Source organism: Eubalaena glacialis, chromosome 11, assembly GCF_028564815.1.
Source record: "Eubalaena glacialis isolate mEubGla1 chromosome 11, mEubGla1.1.hap2.+ XY, whole genome shotgun sequence".
Taxonomy (NCBI): Eukaryota; Metazoa; Chordata; class Mammalia; order Artiodactyla; family Balaenidae; genus Eubalaena; species Eubalaena glacialis.
In genome coordinates, this window is record NC_083726.1 from 94,205,104 (window position 1) to 94,232,974 (window position 27,871).

General features: G+C 39.7%; 1 protein-coding gene across 2 annotated transcripts in view; it reads left to right on the top strand.

Moving 5' to 3' along the window:
* The window catches only part of TM7SF3 (transmembrane 7 superfamily member 3), a 36,377-nt gene extending 8,829 nt beyond the window's left edge, over positions 1–27,548 (top strand). Inside the window, exons 2-12 of one of the 2 annotated variants that reach the window (XM_061204408.1) lie at positions 1,028–1,182; positions 4,955–5,105; positions 7,930–8,050; positions 8,803–8,974; positions 13,593–13,770; positions 17,945–18,031; positions 19,353–19,433; positions 20,072–20,224; positions 23,350–23,447; positions 24,008–24,170; positions 25,424–27,548. In XM_061204408.1, coding sequence (XP_061060391.1) covers positions 1,028–1,182; positions 4,955–5,105; positions 7,930–8,050; positions 8,803–8,974; positions 13,593–13,770; positions 17,945–18,031; positions 19,353–19,433; positions 20,072–20,224; positions 23,350–23,447; positions 24,008–24,170; positions 25,424–25,686 — 1,622 coding nt within the window. In that variant the 3' untranslated portion in view covers positions 25,687–27,548. The remainder of the gene's footprint in view (positions 1–1,027; positions 1,183–4,954; positions 5,106–7,929; positions 8,051–8,802; positions 8,975–13,592; positions 13,771–17,944; positions 18,032–19,352; positions 19,434–20,071; positions 20,225–23,349; positions 23,448–24,007; positions 24,171–25,423) is intronic. The other variant, XM_061204409.1, reaches the window with a different exon arrangement.
* The last annotated feature ends 323 nt before the right edge of the window (positions 27,549–27,871 follow it).

The window sequence follows — 27,871 nt, forward strand, 5'->3', positions numbered from 1 at the left end:
TATTAAATTGAAATCTTTTTTTCTATTTTTAGGTTCCAGCCCCCAAGACTGCTTATGTAATGCTTGCAGGCTCCTCTGCTGTTTATGCAAAGACACACTGAGTCTAGGGCAGGGGGTGAGATGGGAACCCAGAACCACACAGAAGTCAAAGCAGCCTATTTAGTGGATTCCTTGAGAATTAGGTTGGAAAAGGAAAGAAGTGGTGAGCAGCTGGGAGATAAGACACAGTGAGTGAGTGAAACACAAGCAGACAGTGGAGGCAAGTGGACAAATGGGAAAGCCTAGGTGAGGTGTTGGAGAACTTGTTATAGCCTCTCTTTTATGTGGGCTCTGAACTTGATCCTTAAACAAACAAATGAAAAGCTCCTTCTTCCGGAAGCCCTATGATTCATGAAGTTCCTGGTGTGGACACTCAATAGACATTTTTGCCTGTGATGATGACACCTTCCTTTGCAAGCTGAGTACTTCAGTCCCATTTGACAGATGAAGAAACTGAGGTTTAAGGGAATTAAGTAACTTGCCTGAGATCACACAGCTAGTAAATGGTGGGGTAAAAATTGAAGCCAGATGTGTCTCTCTAGCTGGGCTGACTTCAGAATTCACTAGATCGTAATAATCTTTAGTACCAGTGCATTTACAATTGTTAGTAACTCATCAGGGTTGTTAATCCTTAAATTCAGGGACTCTGTTCTGAATAGAGTTGTTATTGCTGCTACCAGAAGGGGGATGTTCCTGGGCTCTGGGAGCCGGGCACCTTGAACAGCCTATTTTTCACATCTTTTGAAATACCTTTCTTCCCCTTAGGTTCTCAGTTCCACCCTTTCTAGCTGAGTCACCCTGGGTGGGCAGCTTCACCCCTTTGAGCTTCATTGTCTTCATCAGTGAAATAGGAGCAGTAATAATAATATTTATCTCAACGGGTTTTTCTGAGGATTAAATTAGCCATGCATTTGTGTTTAAGTATGCAGTTTGTACAAATCGCTGTTAGAGATATAAGTGTTACAATGAAACGTTTCTGTCATTGTAGGTCTTCTTGAATTTTCTGTGGGGAAATTTAGATACTTGGAGCTCCAGAAGCCCTTTCCAGAGGAAGCTATTTTGCGTCATATTTCCAGCAATGTCACTTTTCTTATTTTCCAAATACATTCACAGTATCAGAATACAACAGTTTCTTTTTCTGAGGTAAGTACAAAGAGTTACTTCCGTAAAAGCCATTTCCACATTTTGGGGTCTTGTATTTAGCGTGAGCGTTAGATTTTTTTTTTTTTTTAAAGACACATTTTTTTTTTTGTGGCTGCATTGGGTCTTCGTTGCTGTGCGCGGGCTTCTCATTGCAGTGGCTTCTCTTATTGTGGAGCACGGGCTCTAGGTGCACGGGCTTCAGTAGCTGCAGCGTGCGGGTCAGTAGCTGTGGCTCGCGGGCTCTAGAGCGCAGGCTCAATAGTTGTGGTGCATGGGCTTAGTTGCTCCGTGGCATGTGGGATCTTCCCAGACCAGGGATCGAACCCATGTCCCCTGCATTGGCAGGCGGATTCTTAACCACTGAGCTACCAGGGAAGTCCCGAGCATTAGAATTTGATGCCACTTTATGACTTAAATTTTTTTTTTTTTTAACAGGAGGGAAAAAAAAGGGTTTATTTACACGTACAATGTGTGTATACGTGGGAGAACGCAGTAATGAGTAATTCAAAGAGGTGGTTAGAATTTGGGGCCCCTATACCATCTTAACAAAGGGTGATAAATTTGTGGAGAAGTGTATGTCTTAAATTAAAAAAAAAAAAAAATCAAGATTGGGTCCTGTCAAGTTAGTGGTTTAGACTGGCTGAGAGGTGAATATCACAGGCCTTTCTTGAGTGGTGACCTCTGACCTAAAAAGAGGGGTGATGCTCCTGAGTTTGGGGGAGGGTGGCTTGTACCAAATGTCTCCTGTCTGCAGTTAAGCTTTCCTCATACCTCCCACTTTTTCTTTTTCTTACCCTACTGTGTCCTCAGTGATTTTTACCTGAGAATACATTTTAATGGGTTTGCCTCGTTGTTCAGCCATTTAGTGTTGAAGTTTATTAAGACTCCTGTAGGATCAGCTTTATTCTTTGGAGTCTCATGGAAACAAAAGAATCCTAACACTCAGTTTTAACCAGTGCAGTGCTTTGCTTCCAGCAGCATTTAGGACCCTCTTACAGAGATCATCACTACACCCCTGAACCTCAACCTCAGCTCTGGGAAGTTTTTCAAATGTCCTGGGTCAGCTTAAGCTATTAAGGCTCTGCCATTTATGTTAACCTTTTACAAATCTATTTATATTTAGTCTATATGACCCCCTAGACAAATAAATGAATTTCACTTTGTATAAAGTTGTGCTGCGTTTTTATTTGTCCTAAGCCTACCTTCTAATATTCTGGAATTTGCTAAACAGAGCTGTCTTAGTCCAATTCCTATATATCTTATGGGCGTTGGTCACAGCATCTTTCAAACTAAGTATTTGGTATTTTTTTGTTCCTGCTTTCCTGTCTCTGCCACGAAGGTTTTGAAGTTGTGTGTGGTGATTTAATAGACTAGAAATGGAAGGGTTTGATCAAGGAAAAGAGGAAAGAGTAAGTTATGTTAATTGAAGAGATAACAGTGTCTATGACCCATATATATATATATATTTTTATGACCCATATATTGATTTTGCCTGAGTTCTTTGCAGCCAGAGCAGAAATCAAAGCATGTTAAATTTCATAACTTTCTTAGAAGGAAGAAACATGCCAGTTCTTGAGGGGAAGCCAAGTTTTTTTCTGGCACTAAATTCAAATGGAAGCTTTCTATTCAGGCCCTTACATAGGATACATAGTAAAATGGCACAGAGATAATTTCCTTCTTAATAATATCATAGCAAAGACAACATTTGAAGGAAGAGAAAGGATGGAGAAAAAAGGCATTTATATTTATTGCATGCCCACTGTGTGCTAGGCCAGTGATCCTTAAGCTCCTGGGGCCATAGACTTGGAATTTGCTGAAATCTCAGGACTCTCTACCTGGCAAAATGTATGACTACATCTGTATAATTTCATGGGGACCTCTGGAAACTCACTGGGCCTCTGGGGCTCCTAGTTAGGAACCCTTGCATTTGGTTTTCCACTAGTTAATTTAATTCTCGTAACAGTTCAACCAAGTAGTTCTAATGCCTATTTTTACATTTGAGGAAACTGAGGTTAGATAAAGGGAGGCCAGCATTACTAATGTGACAAAAATGGCCTGGATGAACAGCATCTTGGGCCTCGGTTTTCATGCAGAAAGGATCTTAGTTATCCTGAATTATAATCGTGTTGCTTTCTTGGACTGCCTTTAGTTCTCACTGTATTTATACTGCTGAGAAGGTGATAACCAGAACTGCACATAGCTCTAGAAGTGAGTCTGTGAACAGAACTTTCTTTTTTTTTTTTTTTAATTAATTTATTCATTTAATATTTATTTTTGGCTGTGTTGGGTCTTTGTTGCTGCGCGTGGGCTTTTCTCTAGTTGCGGCGAGAGGGGGTTACTCTTCCTTGCGGTGCACGGGCTTCTCGTTGTGGTGGCTTCTCTTGTTGTGGAGCACAGGTTCTAGGCGCATGGGCTCAGTAGTTGTGGCTCACTGGCTCTAGAGCGCAGGCTCAGTAGTTGAGGCGCATGGGCTTAGTTGCTCCATGGCATGTGGGATCTTCCCGGACCAGGGCTCGAACCCTTGTCCCCTGCATTGGCAGGCGGATTCTTAACCACTGCGCCACCAGGGAAGTCCCGAGAACTTTCTCTTGTAACTTCCTGAGGAAGTGTGGCACTTTGGAGTTTTTGGGTCATCTTGGCAGTTAGTTCTTTGAAACTGCTGACCCTATAGTTCCTCACTTAGTATTTGGGTCATTCTCTTTTACGCTTGTCAAATTGAAACCCATCTGGCACTTTTTTCTTTCTATTTCCTTAGCTTTAAGAAAACACTTTGAATCTACTACCTCTTAACTTAGTACTTTGTTATTCAAAAAGCTTTCCCAGCAGTTGGGGGCGGGGGATGAGAGAGTGGCCGGGGTGTGAGGAAGGGTTAGAACAGAGCACAAAGAAGGTGATCTGTATGTTCACTGTCTTGGTTGTGGTGATGGTGTCACAGGTGCCTACATTTATCAAAACCTACCGTTAGTACACTTAATGTGTAATTTATAATATGTTAATTACAACTCAGTTTTTTAAAAAAGCTTTCCAAGAACTGAACTCTTTGGGGGCAGAGCTTATATTTTTGTCTTGGTAGTGGTCAAGTTAATTTGTATATCGGGACCACAAATAGAGGCTGCCCCAATGGCTTGGTCCACGTCACAAATCTAAACCTAAGTCAGCCTGCACTTACAGGGAACCCCTGTCAAGGAAACCTAACTTACGCTGGCCACAATCTTCCAGCTCAGCTTAGCCAGCTCACCTTACCCTAGAAAACAGGACCCGCTCGACTTCTAAGGAAATCCCGACCTAGCCAAGCATGCCCTTCTAATGCTCTAAAAAACTAGTTCATGCCCCACATCCCTTGGGAACAGGACTCCACAGCTAGTGAGGCACTGTCCTCCCCCAATCCATGGGTTGTTCTCCCTTGAATAAAGGCCATCAGACTCATTACTAAATTGTTTTAGTTTTGTCATTCACACAGTAGTCCTTAACCCAGTAGTCTTAGTACTTGACATAGTAAATCCTAACTGAGGGGATTGAAAAGCTTGGGGATTTTTCTGTGTATCTGCTATTCCTGATCAAAGACGTATATTTTAAATAGTTCCTCCATGTGTTTGTGTGAACACGTGCACATAGAGGTGAAAAGAATTCTTTAATCGTCTGAGGAAGGTTTGTTTTTATTCCTTTTTGTTTTGAGAAGCTTTGGAGTAGGGCATGCACACTAGATCCACTCCAAAATTTAAGCACTCTGCTCAACTCCCGATTCATGATGACTCTTCTTTCCTTATTGCAGACGCTCCTTCCCAATGCCTCGGGAACAGGCACTGACAAAGGACTGGTTTTCATTCTTAGACCAGAGCAGAGTATATGCACTTGGCACTTGGAGACTTCAGACCCTGAGCCTGTCCAAAATGTGGCCATTCCACTCTCCTACTCAGAAAGCGGTAACCTTTCTATTGTCGACTCCCCGTTACTCTCCGGAATGCGGGACTTGTGTGTGAAAATTTAGGGAAAACGATAATCCTATTAAAAGTGTTTATCATAAGTACAGTACCTTGAGTCAGAAAGGTATTAACAGCAGGGGAGTCAGAGAATTAGCATGATGACTGAAAGCCCAGGTAGGGACCAGGAGAACACATTTATTCATTTGGAAAACATTTAAGGAGCCCTTGGAGAAGCTGTAACAGAAAGACAAGACATGGTCCTTCACACATTAGTTGGTTATCGGAGGCCGAGGAAGACGTGGAAGAAGAATGGGGTGTTTGGAGGGTGGCGAACAGTGGGTGTGGCTGGAGCCAGGGTGTGAAGGGCCTGGTGTACAATGTGAGATTTGCACTCTATGCTGAGGAACATAGCGAGTTTTTAAGCAGAGGAATGATCTGATGCATTTCATCTCTTAGAAAGTTAACTCTAGAAGCGGTGTGAGGAGTGGATTGGAGAGGGCGTAGCAGAGTCAGTACAGCACAGCTTTCAGGACTCATAGTGAGAAATGAAGATGCGAGCAGAGGCCCCTCGAGGGGGATGGAGAGGAGGAGCTGGGTTTGAGATATTCAGAAGGTAGAATTGACAAGACACAATGACCAGTGGTTATGGATTGTAAAAGTGGGGAGCGTGGGCTTACCATTTGGGCGGCTGGGAGGTGGTGATGCAAAATAGGCATGGAGATAGGATTTTTGTGGTGCTGGATGTTTTAGGGGGTTGGGATGAGGTAGATGGTGACTTCAGTTTGGGACACATTGAATCTGAGACCCTTATAGGACATCTGGATGGAAGTGTATAGTAGGCAGTTTAAAATAAGGGCCTGGAGTGGAGGAGTGAGGTTAGATATCCAACTGAATAGTTGTTAGTAAAAGCCATGGAAGTGAGTGAGATTGTCCAGGCCTGAACTTAGAGATTTAGTGGGGAAAAATAATAGCAGATAACTTCCTAGTGCCTACCACGTGCCAGACTGTTTCTGGGGGAGGTTAACTGCTGAAGAATAATTGTAAGACTAAGGAGTAGACCGGAAGGTAAGAGGAGAGCCTGGACATCCTGCATTAAGTAAGGAGTGGTAAATAGTACTTTGCAGAGAGATCAAGAGAGTGACTGAAAGTGTCCATATGATAGCACAATCCAGAGTCAGTGGTGGCCTTTAATGAGAGTCATTTTAGTGGCACAATGAGGGTGAAAACTAGATTATAGTGATTGAGGAGTGAAGGTGAGGTGAGGAAATTTACATTCTTTTAAAGTTTGGTAGTAAAGGGAAGGAGAGGTTGCAATAACTAGTAAAGGAGGTAGAAGCCAAAAAGTGATTGGAGTTGAAGAAAGACAGTGTTATGTAGCAAAAGGGTAATTACCTGATTGAAAAATGATAGATTTCAAGCTTCCCTCAGGGTCAGTGCACAAGAAAATTTATGAACAGTGGAGTGTCAATTACAATACACATGCTTTTCTCAGGTGTGGTAAATATTTGTAAATGCAGGAAAAGGAGAGTGTGAAAGAAGAGCATAGAATTCTGAGAAAGATTCCGCAGAATATTGAAACAGTGCACACTGGGTATCTCCATTCCAAATCTGCAGAGTTCCAGCAGTTTATGGAAACTAAGAACCAGCTGTGGGAATGATTGGATGAGTGTATGAAGTTGAGATCTTAAAAACCTTTAAATTGGTTTACCTTGTTCTTAGCTTCTCCACTTGAGTCCGCTGTATACAGTTCTTTGCATGGAATTGAACTAATGTCAAGTGACTTCTTTAAGTGTTGTCTTGCTTAAAGGTTATGAATAGGATTCCTAATAAGAAAAGAAGAGCTGTTTTAACCACATTATTAATGTAAATTAAATACCCCAAATTTATTTTCTGTTTAATTATACATATGCTATTCTAATACGTGGTCTTGGGGTTCTTGAGATTTTTTAATTTTTACTCTTTTATATATACACAAAGACTTCCAGCAATGAGGATGACACCATCTTTCTCCCTGTTGAAAGAGTCATGTGAAAAGTGGACACCCTTCTTCTATATACTAAAATCTAATAAAAACCTCTATGTAGGAAAGGCACACATTCAACATTTGGCATACAATTTCAGGGTGTTCGTGGAGCCCCTGAAACCCACTCTTGGACCCCAGCTTAAGAATCTCTGCCTCTTCTGACCTTTTTAACTCTAGTGCAGAGGTTGGCAAACTCCAGAGCGCAAGACAAATCCAGCTCATTGCCTGTTTTGTACATAAAGTCTTATTAGAACATAGCCCAGGGACTTCCCTGGTGGTCCGGTGGTTAAGACTCTGTGCTCCCAATGCAGGGGGCCCAGGTTCTATCCCTGGTCAGGGAACTAGATCCCCACACTGCAACTAATATCCCGTGTGCTGCAACTAAGACCTGGCACAGCCAAATAAATAAATAAATATTAAAAAAAAAAAAAAAGAAAAGCAACTAAAAATTCGATACTTAAAAAAACCCAAAAGAACACAGCCCATTCGCTTACGTATCATCTATGGCTGCTTTCCTGCCAGAAGAGCAGGGTTGAGTAGTTGCCACAGAGACCATCAAGTCTGAAAAGCCTCTAAAATATTTACTATCTGGCCCTTTACAGAAAAGGTCTTCTAATCCCTGTTCCACAGCCCGTAACCTCAGTGAACTTTACCCTTAGTCCATGAGGTAGTACAAAACTAGAAGCTGTCTATTTAACTTCTATATTGGGAGTTCTTATAAAGGGTGGGGTTCTGTTTTTCCGAGTGTGGTTTGAATATATAAGAATTCTATGTTAAGTAATTTCCTTGTTTTCCATCCAGATCCTATCCCTGGTGGTTGTAATTTGGAGTTTGATTTAGATATCGATTCCAACATTTACCTGGAGTATAATTTCTTTGAAACAACTATCAAATTTGCTCCAGCAAACCTAGGTCATGCGAGGTATGTCTGTCTCCCGACTCCTAAAACTCCTTTTAGGACGTGCATGGCTCGCTGTTGTGTAGATTGAGTAAATTGTCTCAAAATCCATAGTTTCTCTTTAGCAGAATTGAATTGCATAATTTTTTTTTTGGAATGGAAGTAATTTAAGCTTTGTTACTAATACTCGAGCTGTCATTTACAGTTAATGTTGTTTCCCTTCATTCTTAGGAAGAGCCAGATGTTGAGCCTTTATTATGAGCTTAGAAGTACATCTTAGTTTTTGTAAAGAGTTTTAAATATAGAAAACATTCTGGAGGCATGAAACACTCATATTTTTTGTACGGATTTTATTATTTTAACATTCTGCCCTAATTCCTACTTTAATAGTAATGATAGCTAACATTTGAGTAACATTTGAAATGCTCCCTGTGTATCATCCATGGTGCTGCGAAGTGCTGTGTGTTGTCATTTAATCCTAACAATTTTTTGAAGAAGGGGCTGCTGTTCTTATTTTACAGAAAAGCCCCCTAAGGGTTGTTGAGATTAAGTGACTTGCCCACATACACGCAGCCAACAAGTAGCAAAGCGGGCAATTGACTCAACCTGACTGATACTCACATCTGGTTATGTAACCATACGTACTGCCTCTCCTTTCTTGCTGGTGCCAAACTTGGAATCGTTGCAGAAGTTTGAAGTTCCAGCTTTTGGTTCCTTTTTATAGATGAGACTTGCAGCACAAGAGATTGATGTTCAGTTTTGTTGGTTGACTTTAGAGGCACAGATGCTCCGCCGTGTGACGTCAAGACGGGCCAGGACTCCAGGTGGAGGTTACAGTATGACGTCTATCAGTATTTTTTGCCGGAGAACGACCTCACTGAAGAGGCATTGCTAAGGCACCTGCAGAGGATGGCCGAGGTGCCTCAGGTGCAGGCCAATGCTGTCAAGGTAAATCTGACTCTCATAATTTGTGTGGCCAGACTGTGACGCCTTTGTAAGAGTTGAGAAGGGGAGAAGCTACCAGGAGCTTTTTTTTTTTTCTTTTAAACTGTTTTCTTGGTCTTTCTGGGATTCTCACTTTTTCTCTTTTATTTCTTTGTCACCTTCGGAGTCATTGCTAGTGATATCCCTAAGTAACGTTGGCTTTTGAGGAGATGCATGTAAATTTTGTTATGTTTTAGTTGCAGCCACATCTGTGACTGGTAATCTTGAGCTATGGATGGAAGTGCATGGTAATTTTCTGTGTACTCCCATAACTATTAGATTAAAAAAATTTGGCAAGTCTAAAGGTTATAGTGTTTTGAGAAAAAGTAATGTGAAACTGTTTAAGGATATACACGTTATCTTTAATATTTAAACCCAAATGCAAAGTTTCTAACTTGCAGCAAAAATTTTCTTCGAGCTTTTGAAACCCCTGAAAATTCTTGCGACTCCAAGGGTGGGGACAGGCCAGCAGCCTTGGCATCATCTGGGAGTTTGTTAGAGTTGCAGACTCTTAGGCTCCACCCCAGAGCTATGGAATCAGCATCTGTATTTACGATCCCCAGGTGATGCCTATGCAGATTAAAATTTGAGACTCATGCTCTAGATCATTTTTGTGGAGGGCAGGATTTTATCTTTATGTCTTAAAGGGTGCCTGATATCGGTCTAATAAACAAGGTCATCTGTCAGTCTAGTGGTTGGTGGGTAAAGTTTTTCTAGACTGCTAAGATCTTCCTAGAAGGTTGTAGATTATCAGATTACATAGAAAGAAGTGATTGAAACTGGGTGTCTGTGATTAGCTTAGGGGCTCAGCCTGTTGCAGAGTAAGATCTGATTTTGTTGCTGTGTCACCTAGCATGTCATTGCCCCATGCTAAGAGGGAGCCTTGTACAAGAAAACTCATTGTGCTTATTCACAAATTAGGAAGCTCTATTGGCAAAGTTTGCCTTTGTACATAGGAAATTTTGAAGACCATTTTTATTCTCATGAAGAATGTAAGAATTCTTAGAGTCTTTTTAGTTTACTTCTTAACTTTTGGTTAAGAGCTAGAATATTGCGTGCCAGAATTCAAGGAAACCCTCAACGACTAATGAGGGCGTGCCAAGAAGACTCTGGAGCCTGCTTTTTCTGGTTGTTTTTTGTTTTCTTTAGATTTTTTTTGATGTGGACCATTTTTAAAGTCTTTATTGAATTTGTTACAATATTGCTTCTGTTTTATGTTTTGGTTTTATGGCCGCGAGGCATGTGGGATCTTAGCTCCCTGACCAGGGATTGAACCCGCATCCCCTGCATTGGAAGGCGAAGTCTTAGCCACTGGACCACCACGGAAGTCCCTGGAGCCTGTTTGAAGAGGCTCACACTGGCCATCTCTGGGACAATTCAGTCATCAAAGAGAACGTGATTAATTATGCCTTGAATAAACAAAAACACGTCCATACTGATACTAAAAAAAGAAAAAGGAAAAATGCTCAGTTGCTACCTTTGGAGCAACGTACACAAAATTATACTCTGAAAATTAATAAAGGGAAGGAATTTACCCTGCCTTTTTAAAAGGAGGATCTGTAATTCACTCCCGGTTGATAAGAGAAAGCTCTGCTTTACAGAAGAATGCCAGCTAGTAAATGTAGAAGGAATAATAGAATTAGAAAATCTCCATTTTCTGACCCTCAGTGAAATAATTCAGGCAAGGATCACCAGGTGAAAGAGTGTTGGGGGGAAGGATATTCCCAGGATACCTAAATAGCACCCTCAGATTAATTCTTTGCAAAGGGAAAACTACTTTCAGAGTGGAGTGATCCGATGGTCTCTACCTTATCCATGTGGTCAGAGTTAGCTTTGCTGATAGTAGGTGAACCTGCATTATGTGCTCATGTGAATGTAGGCTGACTTTATCGCCATAACCTATGGAATATTCTAGCAAAACAGGTTTAACTTGAGTTCCTGTTTATAGGAGTTCCTGTTTACAAGAAATGCATAGGATCAAAGTACAAGTTAGACATCTTGAGCACAATCTGATAAATTCAGATTGTGGAGTAATCTGTAAAATAACTTCCTTAATCTTTCATAGGTGATTCTAGATTGCAGAAATTGGAGATAAACATCATACATGAAACTTGGTTGGATCTTGGTTAAGGGGGAGAAAAGCTATAAAAGGCATTTGGGAAAATTTGAATATGGACTGTGTATTAGATAATAAGAAATTATTAATTTTCTTAGGTGAGCTAAGGTATTGTGAGCACATAGGAGAATATCGTTGTACTTAGTACCTTGCTATTCAAAGTGTGGTAGATGAATGCATAGCATTGCATCACCTGAGAGATTTTTAGAAAAGCAGAATCTCAGGTACCTCCTCTGACCAGCAGAATCAGAATCTGAATTTTAACAAGCTCCTCAGTGATTCATAGGCTATTAAGTTTGAGAAACACTGTGTTAGGACATGCATGCTGAAGTATTTAGAAGTGAAATGTCATCATTCCTGTAACTTACTTTAAAATGGTTCAGCCAAAAAATATATATATATGTGGGGTGGGGAGGAGCAGGAGGGAGGGACAGAAAAGCAAATACGGTAAAATAATAACTGTTGAATCTAAGTGGGGTATATAACTTTTTCATTGTATTATTCTTTGAACATTTCTCTAAGATTGAATGTCTCATAATAAAAACTTGGGAGAGTAGGAGGTAATGTTAACATTCTGTTGGACTTGACCAATTCTTTGCCCAGAAAAAATATTTTTGAAGGCTAAGCACTATATTTAAACAGTAGAAGTTTTCTAAGAGGCTCCGAATTATTTACTCCTGAAACCGTAACATTTCATTTTCTCACTTCTGTTAGTAGGAACATATCTGTGTATTAGGGCTACGTGGGGCTTTTGTTTCTCCTATTATATTTATCCCCTATTTAAAAAACAACCTTTAAAAGGGAATTTTTGAAGTGAAGGACTACAGGATAACACAGCTGTATGTAATTTTTCCTATTTCAGAGCCTGTTAGACAAAAGTAAGTGGGTGCTCTCTGTGAGATGTTAATCCGCATGGCCTGCATCAGCTCTGTAGCTCAGTGATCACTCATGTTTGTTGGACACTTACTCTGTGCTAATTACTGAGGGGAGACTAGTGAGCAGGATAAATAAGGTTCCTGCCCTTATGTCATTTACAGTCTAGCAGACGAGAGAAAAATTTTTTTCTTTGTCCTAACTAGCACATTTTACTTAAATCATTTATTTATATCACATTTTACTTAAGTTATTAACATATACAAAATCTTTAGATGCATTTTGTGTAAGAGCTTGTTCATATCAGCACGTACAGACTGTGTAGGACAATCTCTTGACAAAGTCAAATGGGTTGGCAAACTATTATATATAGGTTGGATAGCACAGGGAACTATATTGAATATCCTGTGATAAACCATAGTGGAAAAGAATATGAAAAAGAATATATATATGTATGTATAACTGAATCACTTTGCTGTACAGCAGAAATTAACACAACTTTGTAAATCAACTATACTTTAATAAATTGTTTAAAAAAAGCCAAATGGGCTAGTGTATATTTTAAACAAGAATTGTACTTTCATATTAGAATTTAGTAGCACATGTAGGTGGGGTTATAATAGAAAAGCTTGTGGGGTTTTTTTAAAATTAATTTTTATTGGAGTATAGTTGCTTTACAATGTTGTGTTGGTTTCTACTTTACAGCAAAGTGAATCCGCTATACGTATACATATATCCCCTCTTTTTTGCATTTCCTTCTCATTTAGGTCACCACAGAGCATAGAGTAGAGTTCCCTGTGCTATACAGTAGGTTCTCATCAGTTATCTATTTTATGCACAGTATCAATAGTGTATATATGTCAATCCCAATCTCCCAATTCATCCCTCCCCCCCTTCCCCCTTGGTATCCATACGTTTGTTTTCTATGTCTGTGTCTCTGTTTCTGCTTTACAAATAAGATCATCTATACCATTTTTCTAGATTCCACATATATGCATTAATATGAGATACTTGTTTTTCTCTTTCTGACTTCACTCTGTATGACAGACCCTAGGTCCATCCACATCTCTACAAATGACCCAATTTCATTCCTTTTTATGGCTGAGTAATATTCCATTGTATATATATGTACCACATCTTCTTTATCCATTCATCTGTTGATGGACATTTAGGTTGCCTCCACGTCCTGGCTATTGTAAATAGTGCTGCAATGAACATTGGGGTGCATGAGTCTTTTGAATTATGGTTTTCTCAGCATATATGTCCAGTAGTAGGATTGCTGGGTCATATGATAGTTCTGTTTTTAGTTTTTTAAGGAACCTCCATACTGTTCTCCATAGTAGCTGTATCGATTTCCTTTCCCACCAACAGTGCAAGAAGACATGCCGATGGCCTAGAGGCACATGAAAAGATGCTCAACATCACTAATTATTAGAGAAATGCAGATCAAAGCTGCAATGAGATACCACCTCACACTGGTCAGAATGGCCACCATCAAAAAGTCTACAAACAATAAATGCTGGAGAGGGTGTGGAGAAATGGGGTTTGCTTTTTTTAATCTAAACACTAATCGTGCATTATTTTTGGCTTCAGGTGGTTACCCTAACAGCTGATGATAAGACAAGTGTTTCTTTCTCCTCCCTCCGGGGACAAGGTGTCATTTACAACGTCATCGTTCGGGATCCATTTCTAAATACGTCTGCAGCTTACGTCCCTGCTCACACGTACGCTTGCAGCTTTGAGGCAGGGGAGGATAATTGTTCTTCCCTTGGTGAGTATGTGGATTTCAACTGTGAAAATTCTTCATTGGCTTTGCCGATCTTTATCAACTAGTACAGAACTTAAGGATATTTAAAAGTGCTTTTGTCTCATTCATTCATGCATTCAGCACATGCCTCCTTAGCCCCTCCGTTACTCCACTCTCTGTTCTAGGCACTGGGATAGAGCAGTGGACAAAACAGACAAAATACTAGCCCTCCTGGAGCCTGCATCTTAGTGGGGGAGAAGAGACAGACAAGATACATTTGTGAATTATTATCGTATGTGAGATACATGACGGGGGTTAAGAAGCAGGAATTAAGTAGGAAAGGGAGATAACCAGTGAGGGCGAGAGAATTTGAGGAAGCATGGCTTGGGAAGTCCTTGCTGAACAGCTGAACAGCATTAGGGTAAAGACCCAGGGCGAGGCAGGGAGCCATGGACGTGTCACCTGGGAGGCAGTGGCGGGGGGTGCCAGGCCAAGGGGACAGCCAGCGCAGAGGTCCTCAGCTGCGAGCCTGCCTGATGTGGCTGCTGGAGCGGGCGGCCTCGCAGGTCCCAGTTTGGACTATAGCTTTTATTCTGAGAGCAATGAAAAGGCACTGGAGAGCTTGAGCAGATAGTGCTGATTCGTGTTTCAGTGGGATCACTCTGGCTGCTTTGTTTTGTTTGAGAAAAATCAGGGGCAAGAGCAGAAATAGGGAGGTTGATCAGCAGGCCATCATAGTGTCCAGGAGAGAGAGGGCACTGGCAGGGGGGCTGTGGTAAGGTCTTTCTGTTTATGTGTGTTTAACATCTTATTTTGAAACAGTTTCACAGAAAAGATGCAGAAATGCTTCAGAGAATTCTGCATAGTCTTCACCAACGGTCCTCAGATGTTAGTTACCACGTTATGCTGTTTGCTTTTTATTCTTTATCTCTATGTACACATATATGTACATTTTTTTTTCCTGAAGCATTTGAGAGCAAGTTGCAGACATAGAGACCCTTTTGCCCTTAAATGTTTCTATTTATCTCCTTATATAACTAGTAAAACTATCAAATCACAAAATTAACATTGATATAGTACTGTTATTTAACCTACAGATGTTGTCAAATTTCACTAGTTATTCCACCAATGCCCCTTATAACCAGAAGAAAAATTTTTTTTCTGGTCTAGGGTCCACTTCATGATCACATGTTGCATTAAACTGTCTCTTTTATCTTCCTGCATCTGGCACAATTTCTTAGTCTGTTTTTGTCTTTCAAAACCTTTACCTTTTTGAGGAGTACAGGTTATTTATTTTTGTAGAACGTCCTCAATTTGGGTTTATCTCATGTTTCCTTGTGACTAAGTTCAGATGATGAATTTTTGGTAGGAATACAAAAGAAGTGATGAAGTGTCCTCTAGAGGCACCTGATATCTGTTTTTTCCGTTACTGGTGGTAGTAACCCTGATTACCTGGTTAGGGGTGTCGGCCAGGTTTCTCCACTGTGTAGTAACTATTTTCCCCTTTAAATATCTTTTGGGGAGATACTTTGAGTACAGGTAAGTAGTCGTTTCTCAAACTCTTCACTTGCTGGCTTTAGCATCTGGTGAGCTTTGCCTGAAACATTTATTACCAGCCGGTTGCCAAATGGCATTTTTCCATGTTTATCATTCCTTTTATGTTTATAGCTGTGGGAAAGGGAGGGGGTCTAAGGTCTGAGCCCTGGGTGCTCCAATGATTAGAGGTCAGGAAATTGAAGAAGATCCCACCAAGGAGACCGAGAAGGAGCAACCAGATTGGTAAAAGGAAAGTGTTTTTTGTAGCTAAGAGAAGAAAGTGTTTAGAGGAAGAAAGAGTGATCACCTGGGTCAGATGCTGCTGACAGGGCAGCTGAGAAAGAGACTGGAAAATGACCACTGGATTTAGCAACGTGGAGGCCACAGGTGCCAGTGAGAGCATTTCAGGGTAGCCTGACTCGAGTATGTTCAAGAACAAATAGGAGGAAAGAAATTGGAAAGAGTTCAAAGAACTCTTTCAAGGAGTTTTGCTCTAAAGAATGAAGTCTATCAGTTGGGTTCAAGCCAGGGTTTAATGTTTGCTCTCCTCTGTATCCTGCCCAGTCTTCCACTGCCATGCGCAAGATCCTTGAGAGATGCAGTGCAAGAGACCAGGCAGATATAAGTTCTGCGTTTTTGACTGATGGGCTGTATCTTGTCTGGGTTCCTCCATTTCCTTTCCCTCAAACTCTTTGCACCAGGGCCCTTCCTAATGAGAGTGAGCTCTGGGACCTGTCTTTCCACGTTAGGCGGAGGGGAGGGAAAGGTCCAATCCTACTGTTCCTCCAGCTCAGAGCTGGGTTCTGTGGCTTTTGTCTTCAAGCTCCATGCACACTAGGATGCCTTTCCTGAGCTTGGAGGAGGGAGGATGGACCCACATTGCCTTTTAATTAAAACCTTGGCCTGTGTCATAGCTATAGTGATTCCATCATGATTAAAAACACTAAACATTGGCTCCCCTGTGTCTCCCCCTCCCACTCACCCCTTTGTCTTCATTTTCCCCAGAATTCGTACCTTGTGTTGTCTCTAGATTCTACTTATGAAATCTCTCCTCTCTGGCTTTACTTGTATGTTTAACTTTTTCTCTCCTTCCTTCCTGGTACTGTGATCAGAGATTCTACTTAGTTCCTCTCTGCTGTCTAATGTTCTGGAGGAACATATCTAACTGTGTGTGCCAGTTTTTCTTGGGTTGCTGTCTTTGGTGACTGTACCAATTGCTGGAAACTTCCACTAGATTTTCACTTGAAAAAAATTATCCCACTGAACTGCATGTTTTTGCTGTAAGGATTGAATCGTAGAACTGCTGTCAACCGCAGGCTGAAATAAGCAGGTTGTTGCAGTAACTCTCATTTCATCTTTCTTTTGAGCTCTTCATTCTCGGAGAAACTGATATGTAGGTATATTTTATGCCCTGCAAATTCTGGTCTTCTGTCTTGTGTTCCTTATCTAAATGTAGGTCTTCATGCTATCCATCTGAACACTCAAGTATTTTATGTGTTTTGATTTGTGGTCAGTTTGTAACACTTCACATGAGTTTGCATAGGTGCTTTGTTTTTGTTTTTAGTTTGGGGATGATTTTCTTGTGTTTATCTCAAAGGTGTCATGATGGTGGTGAATTTAGTGGATCTATTTTTCCCTTCAATAGGGCTTATCTTTCGAATCCTGTTTTTTCTGTTTAAGTTTGTGCCGATTGAGGATCACAGGATTTGGATTCTTCGGCATCAGGGAGCATATTGTGCTTCATCATTAGTTATTACACTACATTTTTTTCCAAAGCAACATGTATAATTGAGAAGATTGGTAGTAATTTGTTCATGTGTTACTTGTAGAATAATACATCTTCTTTAATTTAATGTGAGTTTTGGTTAAAATCTTTTGTTATGGAAAACTTCAGTGAACTTCCATATATCATTATCCCGCCTTAGCAATTTTGATTCACGGCCGTTATCTTGTTGCAGTTATACACCCACCTGTGTCTCTCCGCCTCCCCCTTATCACTGGATTCTTTTAGAGTGGGTCCCTAATGGTCATTTTGCTTACGCAATTTTAGTACAATATGTATATCTTAAAGATAAGTGCTGTTTTTAAAAAAATATATAGCCACAGTATCATTAACACAAGTCTCAATGAAAAATATTGAATTCCTTAATAGTGTCAGATTAACAGCCAGTGTTTACATTTTCCCAGGCTTCTTAATTGTTTTTCACAGTTTTGTTTGTTTGAATCAGGTTTCAGATGAGGTCTGCACATTGTTTTTAGTTGATGTGTGTCTTAAATCACCTTTAAGCCATAGTTCTCCCTCCCCCGACCCTCCTTTTTTTCTTGTAGTTTATTGGTGAAGAAACAGAGTTATTTGTTTTAGGCACACTCTCTCTCCTCCTCCTTTCCCACTTCTCCCCCATCCCCTCCTCCAAATGTGTCGTGAGTAGTATAGCGGTGTTGTCTGATTTCTCTTTTTGTGACACCAGCCACCATTGGTATTCACCGCCCACATAGAGTAAGTCATGAGGGGTGGCAACGATGTTTTTAAAATAAGTTATACACGTATGGAATAAATTATTGTCAGTTCACTTTGCTTTTTTTCATGAAGCTTTGTTCTATATTAATTAAATTCAAAGTATCAAATTCGATGTATTATGCACTCAGTTTTCATTATTTTTAGGAAGAGTATCTACCAAAGTGTTCTTCACTCTTTTTGCCCTGCTTGGTCTCTTCATCTGTTTCTTTGGACACAGATTCTGGAAAACAGGTATTTTGTCTAATATAGTTGCTATTTACATGCCTTGTGGTCTTTTTTCTGAAATGCTGCTGGGGAATTTATGACCTGTAAGGAGAGTAAGCAACTGGCTACCTCCACTATCTTTATAGATTTGTAGCTGGGGTCTTTTAGTAAAGCTTCTACTGAATTACAATGCATTTTGATTTTTTCTCTTTTCTCAACAATGGAATGCAACCTTCTCCTATTAAGAGGGGAATAAAATTTGATTTGTGCATCAAAACTTCAATTGCTAGATTGACTAGTTGACCAAAGATTACTAATTAGAAATCAGGACGTCTATGTAAAAATATATGTGGATTTTGGTGACGGTGATTGACATGGTTTCGTATAAATCAGGCTGCAGTGTACAGGGAGGTCGAAATGTCTGCACAGCCCTGGGAGGTTCAGACAGCAAATGGGAACTCCACGATCTGCTCAGTGAAACCCAATGGGGGAAGTAGAATATGAATTATGCTCATTGAATTGATTTGAATTCTTTGGGCTGACTTTTATGTAACTAATGTTTGCAGTTACTAAAAAAAGAAAAATCCTTATATAATTCATTAACAGGCAGTATAATGAGCATCAAGGGGAGAGTAAACATAATCTTGATCTTATAAAACTCTTTGAACTTGCTTTAATAAATTGTTTGAAGCAGCAACTCCTTTCCCTCCATTACTATACTTTTTTTCTTGATTGAGAAGAGAATATTGTGAAGAATATTTAATTTCTCCAAGTGTAGAATGATTCTATAATGCAGAATTTAATTGTTAAGCTGTATGCAAGGTCCCAAAGATATTACTAGGTTTTTTATAGATAAAGACAATGGTTGATGTTCATCCTAAACAGGAAAGGATCACTTAAAAGAAGACATAAAAGTCACATTGTGCTTTGGAATTTTTTTTTTTTTTTAACCTTTCAAATTGTATCCTTGCTCATGTAATGAATTGAAATCTAGTCTGTAATTTCAGATCAGACACAATGACAAAAGTACTATTTTTGTTTTAAGTAGGAAGTATAAATATATTAAAATGAGCTATGAAATTAACAATTAACTGACCAATTGAAATTGACCTATATACAAGAAAATGTATCCAATAGTTAATACTTTAATTTGTACCCATTTAATGATAATATTTACTCCCAATGACTTCTGAATTTTTCCTGCCTTTTAGATAATTATTTCTCTTCTCTGAATGCCCTCATGTGTAAATTCTGGGAACTGAAGCATGTATTTGTAGATTAGACATTTAAATTGCATTTACTAACTGTAGCTTTTGTTTTTTTCCCTTCCTTGGTCGTTTGCTACTAGAACTATTCTTTATAGGCTTTATCTTCATGGGATTCTTCTTTTATATACTGATTACAAGACTGACACCTATTAAGTATGATGGTAAGTTAAAATAATATAGTTTGATTGAGTGTTCAAAAAGGAAGGCACCGTTTACACCCACCTTTCCTTCTACAGTTTGACCAGTATTGTGTGTGATATCCTCTTATATGTATAAAATAACTGGCCACCTGTGCTCTACACATCTTTTCTAAACTACTCCTTCAGACCTTCTCTTCCGGGTTTTTAATCTACATGGTGAATTCCTTGGTACTGAGGGAAATGAAGGGCCATATTGATTATAAACCTGTGTTCCAGCTGTGTGGTATATTGACCATATGACATTTACAGCAATCAGAGTGTTAGGATTTTCTTTACCTTAAAACAGACACAACCCCTCCTTCCTTGTCACATTGAACAGAATGCTTGTCACCCCTTCTTCCTCTGCCCCAATTATAGGTTGTACCAAGCCATGCCTGTCACTAGTCCTTGGAGGTTTAGCTCCCCGGCTGGTCTCCAGCCTCAGACCGGGCCCCCCGTAGAGAGGGCCTCCCCATGCTGGTTTCACTGCACCACTGAGGCGCCTTCGGTGCCTGACCCAGAGAAAGGCTAGGCTGGCTCTGGTAATGGTAGAGTGTGTCTAAGCGTGCGGTGGGAAAAGCTTTCTCTGACCTAACTGTTCATCCTCTCTCCTTGTGCAGTCCGCCTGGTTCTGACGGCCGTTGCCGGAAGTGTTGGTGGGATTCTCTTGGTAGCTGCTTGGTGGCGACTTGGAGTCGTTGTGCTCTGCATGCCGTGTGTTGGGCTAGTGCTGGGGTTCCTCGTCTCATCAGTGACTTTCTTCACTCCACTGGGTAGGAGATGTGTAACTCATGTTATGTGTGTTCAGTTCATTGTTTCAAGAGTTCATTTCAGCTCTCTAGTACATATATCCCCTCGTCAGGGATTTGGGGCCTCTCCGTAGAGTTCTGGAAATTTGCACTGATAATGTGGCACTTTGGGGAGGGTCAGTACCAGTAAGAATCCCTCTTGCCTCAAAGGCGCTCTGTATAGATGAATTCTAGAATGTCTTTGGAGGTAGCTTTGTATCTATTTGTCACGATAAGGGGTGTGTGTGTGTGTTTCTGTTCGTTGAAATTAAGGGAGGTAAAGGGGATTCTTTATATATGGCAGAATAGTGGTTTTCGTTTTTTACTTGTTAAACCCTGGAACTCTTTCTTCAAGTGAATTTTAAGCAGAAGCCTGATACACCCCACAGATAAATTTGGTGCTGCTCTGATGGCAGCTGAGCTGAGGAACCTGGTGCTTTGTCCCCAGTCTTCTCTTGTACCCCTAACCTCTGCTCCCACCCTTTGCCAAACCCCGAGTATTCCCAAAGTACCTACTTGTAGTCATCCTAGGGCAGTAGCAAAGGGATGGTTCTGGGGATTTTTTTAAGTTATTCAATTTCTATCAATTTTTAAAATCTAGTTAGCTTGTAAGTTAACTTCCTTTTGTAGGGGAGGAAAAATTTTCCTTCTACCCTTCTAGGTTCTTTGGCTGCTCTAATAATTAAATTGACGTAACACAGATCAATAGGAGAAAAACAGATTTAATTTCATGCCACTGGAGTCCCATAAAAATATAAGACTCAAAGGCAGTCAAGCAGTTGAGGCTTATCTGCCATCCCGAGCTAAGAAATGGAATGGAGTCTGGGGCTTCAAAGGGGAGGAGGGCAGTTTACAGGAACATAAGAAGAGCAGATGTTTGCCATGCAGGTGAGTCTTTCAGATAAAAAGTTATCTCTGGTAAGTGCTTTCGTTCTGGGCCAGGCCCCTGATCTAAATTCTTTTAGGCAGTTAAGGGAAAGAAAAGTTTTTCTGAATCTGCTGGGTCTTGATTGCCTTCGGCTCATGCCAAAGGGGCACATTTTGGGGTGCCCTATTCTGCTTCCCTTCACTTTGCAGTTGTACAATAACTTAACATTTCTTGTTTGTTGTCAAAAATGCAAAAAAAGGAGTATCTACACACTACTATATTTAAAATAGATGAACAACAAGGCCCTACTATATACCATGGGAACTATATTCAATATCTTGTAATAACCTATAATGGAAAAGAATCCAAAAAAGAATATATATATGTGTATGTGTGTGTGTATAACTGAATCACTTTTGCTATACACCTGAAACTAACACAACATTGTAAATCAACTATATTTCAATTAAGAAAAAAAAGGGAGTATCTACATTCAAAAGTATTAGGCTATTTCCTTCTTGTGACAATGTTTAGTTCTTATATAATAATATCAGATTAAAGGTGATGAAAATGTTAGATATAAGAATAGCTGTCTCAAAAAAAAAAAGAGTGCCTGTCTCTTGAGGCTGTCAGTTCTTAAGAACACAGGATATAGAGTGCAGTTGGCTCTCTAAAGATTTTTTTTTTAAGATCAGAGAGAATTGGTGACCTGTGTGTTTACTGACCATTCCAAGGCCCTTTGTTCTGATTTTAGCAAACCTATAGCCGAGTTCATTTCCACAGGGCCCCCTGCAGGTAGCTTTTTATCTACCTGCAAAGTAGCATTGTTTAGATTTGACTAAATGACAGGTTCCCAGGGATGTCTGTTGAAAATGCAGATTCAGAGCTCTACTCTAGAAGTGCTAAATCAAATACTACTTAATGAGCTTCCTCCCTTTTTGTTAATGCTTAGAGGATGGAGGGATGATGGGTTAGAAGTTTTTGTAGTTAATATATTGAACTATCTTATTTTTGGTAGTTAATGTATGAACTATCTCATTGCTTAAGGACATTTAGGGTGAGTGTCTCCCTAATAAGAGTGGGTGCAAACTCATATTTTTAAGCATTAAAATTTGAAAATGATTTGGCTGACCTCTCAGATCTAATTAAATTACTGTTTTCACCTTATTATGTGTCTACCCAAGAGCTTGTACTCTGAAAGGGTCAGTGTTCACATGCCTGGCATCATAACTACTATTTTTTTCAAATTTATTTTATTCAAGTAGAGTTGATGTACAAGGTTGTGTTACGTAACTCCTCTTTTTAATCCTGCATTCCTTTTTTTAAAACCACATGTGCATTTTGTGAAGGTTAGTATAGTTGACCTCGAGATCTGATCCATCCATTCACCTCACTGCAGCATGTTGCAGTTTGCTTCCAGAGAATGTGGGGTCTCCAGGTCAGAGTCCCTCACTATGGAACTCCCCCTCTTTCAGGATACGTGGGTCTCAAGATATGGGGCCACCTCCAGTTGGACTGAGTGACAGTGCCAGTGTCAATATGAAATAATTGTCAGATTTATATTCTTGCTATTTAAACGTAATTTATAATAGGAGTTCTTATATATCTGTCCTGGGTCACCCCAAGGTGTGCTGGACTTTGGAGAAGGGTTTAGTAGGGCAGATAAGTGGTTGGCTCCCATCTTTCCTGATGCCCGAGGAAATCATCTCTTCCAGTGGGCAGTGGCTGGGCAGGAAATGCATTGATGGTAAAAAGCTATTAAATCGATTTTGCTGCTTATATGGGAGTTCATATGGTTAACTCTGAATGCCACTTACATTTTTTACTTTGCAGTACAAAATCATGGAATCATAGAAATTTGTAGCTAGAAGGGACGATTTGAAGCTTGGGGATGAAGTGGTTCAACCTTCTCATCTTATGGGTTAGGAAACTGAGGCCCAGCATCACAGCTGGTAAATGGAAGAGCTTGGACTAGTCCAGCCTTTTCTAAATTATCCTGGTAATAAATGCAGAGCATTTACCTGCTTGATTTTCCTCCCACCCCTCTACCTTCTTAGGACACTCCCTTCAAAGGGGATCGTATTGACAGTTAAGTGAAAAAAGTCAGTTCATATCTAATTGCCAACATATTCCCTGGTTGTTAAATTAAATCTTCGATGTATGTCTATGTTCACACGTTGAGAAAATGAAATTTAACTTGGTGAACCTGTTGTTTACTCTTGATTTCTTTTTGCTTTTCCAGGAAACCTAAAGATTTTCCGTGATGACTCAGTGTTCTGGGTGACCTTCTCTTGTATAGCTATTCTCATTCCAGTGGTTTTCATGGGCTGCCTAAGAATAGTAAGTGTCATCGGGTCAGTTTATTCATCCTGTTGTCCTGGGCCTTCAGTTGTTTTGCATTTTTATTCACCAGAGAGAGCTGTCTGATTATCTGTATCAGATGATTGATTTTTAAATAGCCTTGTTACTATGAAAGCAAGAGAAGTTCTAGTTAGGATTACCTAGTTAGGATGTTTTTTCCATCAAGTGGTGCAGGTCATCCCTCTTTTAACAGCAGAAGCAGAGAAGGTAGGGCTTACAGTAGTGCAACAATCTGCTGGATTGTTCATTTCAGCTGTCTCTCCAGAAGAATCGTTCTTAATCTAACTAGAATTTATTGTTGAAGTTTTTTCACAGGGAAGATATTTTCTATGATGAGGGAAACTGTTTTACCAACTGTAGGTGTTGAAGATTGTTTTCAGTTTATATTTTCAGGTAACCTTTATTCAGCTGTAAGACTTTGTCTCTCTTCACATGCTCTGAGGGAGAAGTGATTCTCTGGGATTGAGGCCAGTGATCAAAGTTAAAAACTATTATTGTTCTACCAGAGGTGCCGCCTAAACGCTTCTGCTCTTCCACAGCTGAACATACTGAGTTGTGGATTCATTGGCTCCTATTCGGTGGTCTTGGCCGTTGACAGTTACTTGTACTCAAGCCTTTCCTACATCACTTTGAATGTACTGAAGAGGGTGCTCCACACGGATTTCCGCAGAGCTTTCATAAATGTGCCTTTTCAAACGAATGGTAAGACTCTAAATCCAAGAATCAAGTGATAGTCTGGTAGGAATATTGGCCCACCTGTGCTAACAAGAACTCTTGGTAACCAGATTGAAAGATTGAAAGAAGGTTAACTGGACAAAAGGAGGAAATTCACACCATCCAAATGCTATAAGAGCCCTGTGTTAATAACTTATGATCATAGGAATGAAGAATTTAAATTTGTACGGTGGCTGAAAGTCATACTTCTAAAAATCTAGTAAATGAACTTTATTAAGAAATTTCTAAGCCAGGATTACTAAGTTTATCTGGTCAATTCCCAGGTGTAAGAAAAATGCTGAGAATAAAGCTGTTTGGCACCTTATGAGTTGGGGTGGGGTGAGGGGTGAGAACGACAACCTGATTTTTTTAAGCTATTCCCTTGTTTTCCTCCTATAAAGAAGCACGCAATTTGCTAATCAAAGTGAAAGTGGTTTTCAATCAGTAGTTGTATTTTTCCTCAATTGTAAGAGTACCCATTAAAGATTTTCCATTAACTTTTTGAAAAAAATGACTACTAAATTAAATGTTCACAAAGATTATAAGATATGTTGGTTTCAGAAATGTTAAAATAGCGAGGATGGAAAAGCAGGTCTTAGAATTGAAGATATATAAGCACCATTGTGATCGTTATGAATATTTAAGGGCAAATCTTTCCCTCTGCTATCCTGAGCCTGCCCTCATTTTTTAAGAGATTGATGGTAGAGACCTTGAAATCCACATGTCTTGGAAGTTTGACGGTATTTTGCCAAGCCTTCTGCTAGAAGCTCAGTACAATTTGTTGAATCTTTTCATGCATTTCTGTATCCACTCTATATGAGTGGCGTGGGGTCCCATATAGGGTGGGATGGCAAAAAAGAGCATCATGATGTTCCAGTGATGTACATTTGTGAGATCACTGCCTTTCCCCCCACCTCTGGAGAAACACAGCAAACAACAAACAGCTGTGTCTGTGGGCACTAGTCAAAATATTGGAATGCCAAGGATTCCTTTACAACCTGTCTGGACTTTCAAATGCCTGTAATTGGAAACTCCTATTTTAAAATGTAAGACCATAGCTTCCTCACTTATTCCTTGGCTGGTTAAGTGAGGAAATACACATATGTTTGGACAAACTTACCAGAAAATCTAATATTAACTGAGAAAAGACGATACAGATTGAGGCTATGAAATGTTGTCTTCGATCTATGTTAGGTTTTAAAATACAGCAGTTCAAACTGTGCTTCTCTACCGTTCTTTAGACTTTGTTATCCTGGCAGTATGGGGGATGCTGGCTGTAAGTGGAATTACGTTACAGATTCGAAGAGAAAGAGGGCAACCGTTTTTCCCTCCTCACCCGTACAAGTTATGGAAGCGAGAGCGTGAGCGCAGAGTGACGAACATCCTGGACCCCAGCTACCACGTCCCTCCACTGAGAGAGAGGCTCTACGGCCGATTAGCCCAGATCAAAGAGCTCTTTCAGAAGGAACAGCCAGCCGGGGAAAGAACGCCCCTGCTTCTGTAGATGCGGAGGGCTTGGTCAGTGCAGTCTTGAAGTACAGCCCAGGTACCGCCTCAGATTGGGTGTGGCTGCCTTGCTGCTTCAGCAGTCTCTGGGGCAAGTCTGCTAAGAAACCAGCTTCTGTGTCCGTGCTTTGTACAGTATTGTGGTCTCCTTATTGATACAGGGTAAGGGTATACCAGGGAAATGACAGTAATTCTAAGTGAGAGGGAGAAAGATGGCCAAAAAGTTGGTGGTAGGGAGGTTCTTCCTTATTACGAAATACTTAAGAAATTACCTTTTGGTTTATAAATATATGTCAACTTATTCCATTAAATAGATACACTTAAAAAAAAAAAGGAACTTGAAAACAATGGTTCTGCTGTAAAGCCCTGGTGGTTTTTTTTTTTATAACACCTTGAACAATTCTGTCACCTGAGTCTGTCCAAACTCGGGGGCCAGGGCACGGAGGGTGGTTTAATTTAAGGGTTGGACTGAACTTTTATTTGTCACTGTGTTTGGAGTTTTGGGAATTTGAAACTGGGCCTTTGAACTTCAGAGTACAAAACAGGGAAAACTAACTTATTTTCTTTCTAATAGCAGTCTGATTACTTAGTTGCATCTTTCTTAGTATCATATATTATCAAAAAGTACCCTTCTTTTGTTTATGGTAAAATACATATTTACCGTATCGATCATTTTTTAAGTATATAGTTCAGTAGGTACCCCTCGTCTTTGCCTTTTATTGCTTAAAATGGTAATTTAAATAGCTAAATTAGTCCAATTATTTGAAAGTAGGTCCATTTATATAGACAATAGAGCTTTTATATGGATGATTTATTTATATTTCAGATTAAAAAATGGACTTTTTTTTCTTTCAAGACCTTTTAAAATAGTGTTGATAGCTGATCTCTAATTGAAACTGCATTCGATGACATATGAATTGTTTTATTTTTAGGAGACAAATTGGCTCTTAGCTTCATCCATAATCCCATTAATACGGAAACCTTTAAAAAATTTGCATTTTGTAGTTCTTTCTGCTAAATTAGTTGTTAGAGCATTGGCACAGTTTCAGAAAATATGTGCATGAAGGCTTTGTTTGTCCTGTCTGTGTTGTAAAGCGCTGAGGAGGGCGTCAGAAAGAGTTCAGGTGTTTAATAGAGCTGCTTTCAATGACTTGGACTCTGTAAGGAGAGTCCCTTCAGTTTTGACTTTGTTCCACCACAAGAAAGCGCCCGATGCCCTGGGCTGCATCCCTGCTCCTCACGGCCTTTTAACCGTGAGAGCGTCTGCCGAGGAGGTTCTGCCTTGCATTTGGAGCTGGTGACGCTGACGTGCCTGAGTGGCTGTGAGGTCAGTTGGGGTTGTTGCATTCCCATTTGTAAGTTAACCGCTGTTTAAATGATGCTGCTTTTCAGAGGTTTTCAATGGACAGTAGGTTTCTGAAGTTTTGGGTAACTGGAAAATTTTCAACTTTCGCTCTTAAAAGTGTTCTGGTAAGGTTGAAACAAAATGAAAAAATGTATGACTAATCATTTCTTGCATTGAAAAATTATACACAGGTGTTTGTTTACTATTTATTTTGTAATCTTCACTGTTTATATAACTTCAAAAACACTTAAACTTGAAGAAAAAAATGTGTTTTTTTAATAATTCACTGTAGGGATTCTGGATTCTGCTGTATTGTTGTAAATTCTAACAAAGTTATATGGAATATGTGTGAGTTTTTTCCTATACCATCAAAATGCACTGCCGGTAAAGAGTATAAAGACAAAACACACTTTCTTGGAGGGGGGAGACAAATTGTTTAAAATTTTTCATGATAATTTGTGAGTAGTAAGTCAGTTCGTATAATTTTTTAATAATAAATACCTATTTTGAAAAAATGCTAAGAAGTCTCATTATTATAAAATTCCTATAAAATTTTTTACCAACTGTATTTTTGTACCAAAGTAACAAGACATGAGAGGACCGTTTCATAGCTATAAAAACAAAATTATTTAACCTGGACAAACAATTCTTTATTAAAAAAATCAGTTTAAGTATAAATGGAGTGATAGGAAATGAACAAAATATGGGATAATGTGTTAAAAGTTATATCCTTTGTTAAAAAGAAAGCTGATGTCTTTAATGCATTAGTTTGTGTTGGTGTCTTTAGTACTTCAGTTGTGTCAAACAAGAAAAATAGTGTTGCTGGAAACTTGGTTCT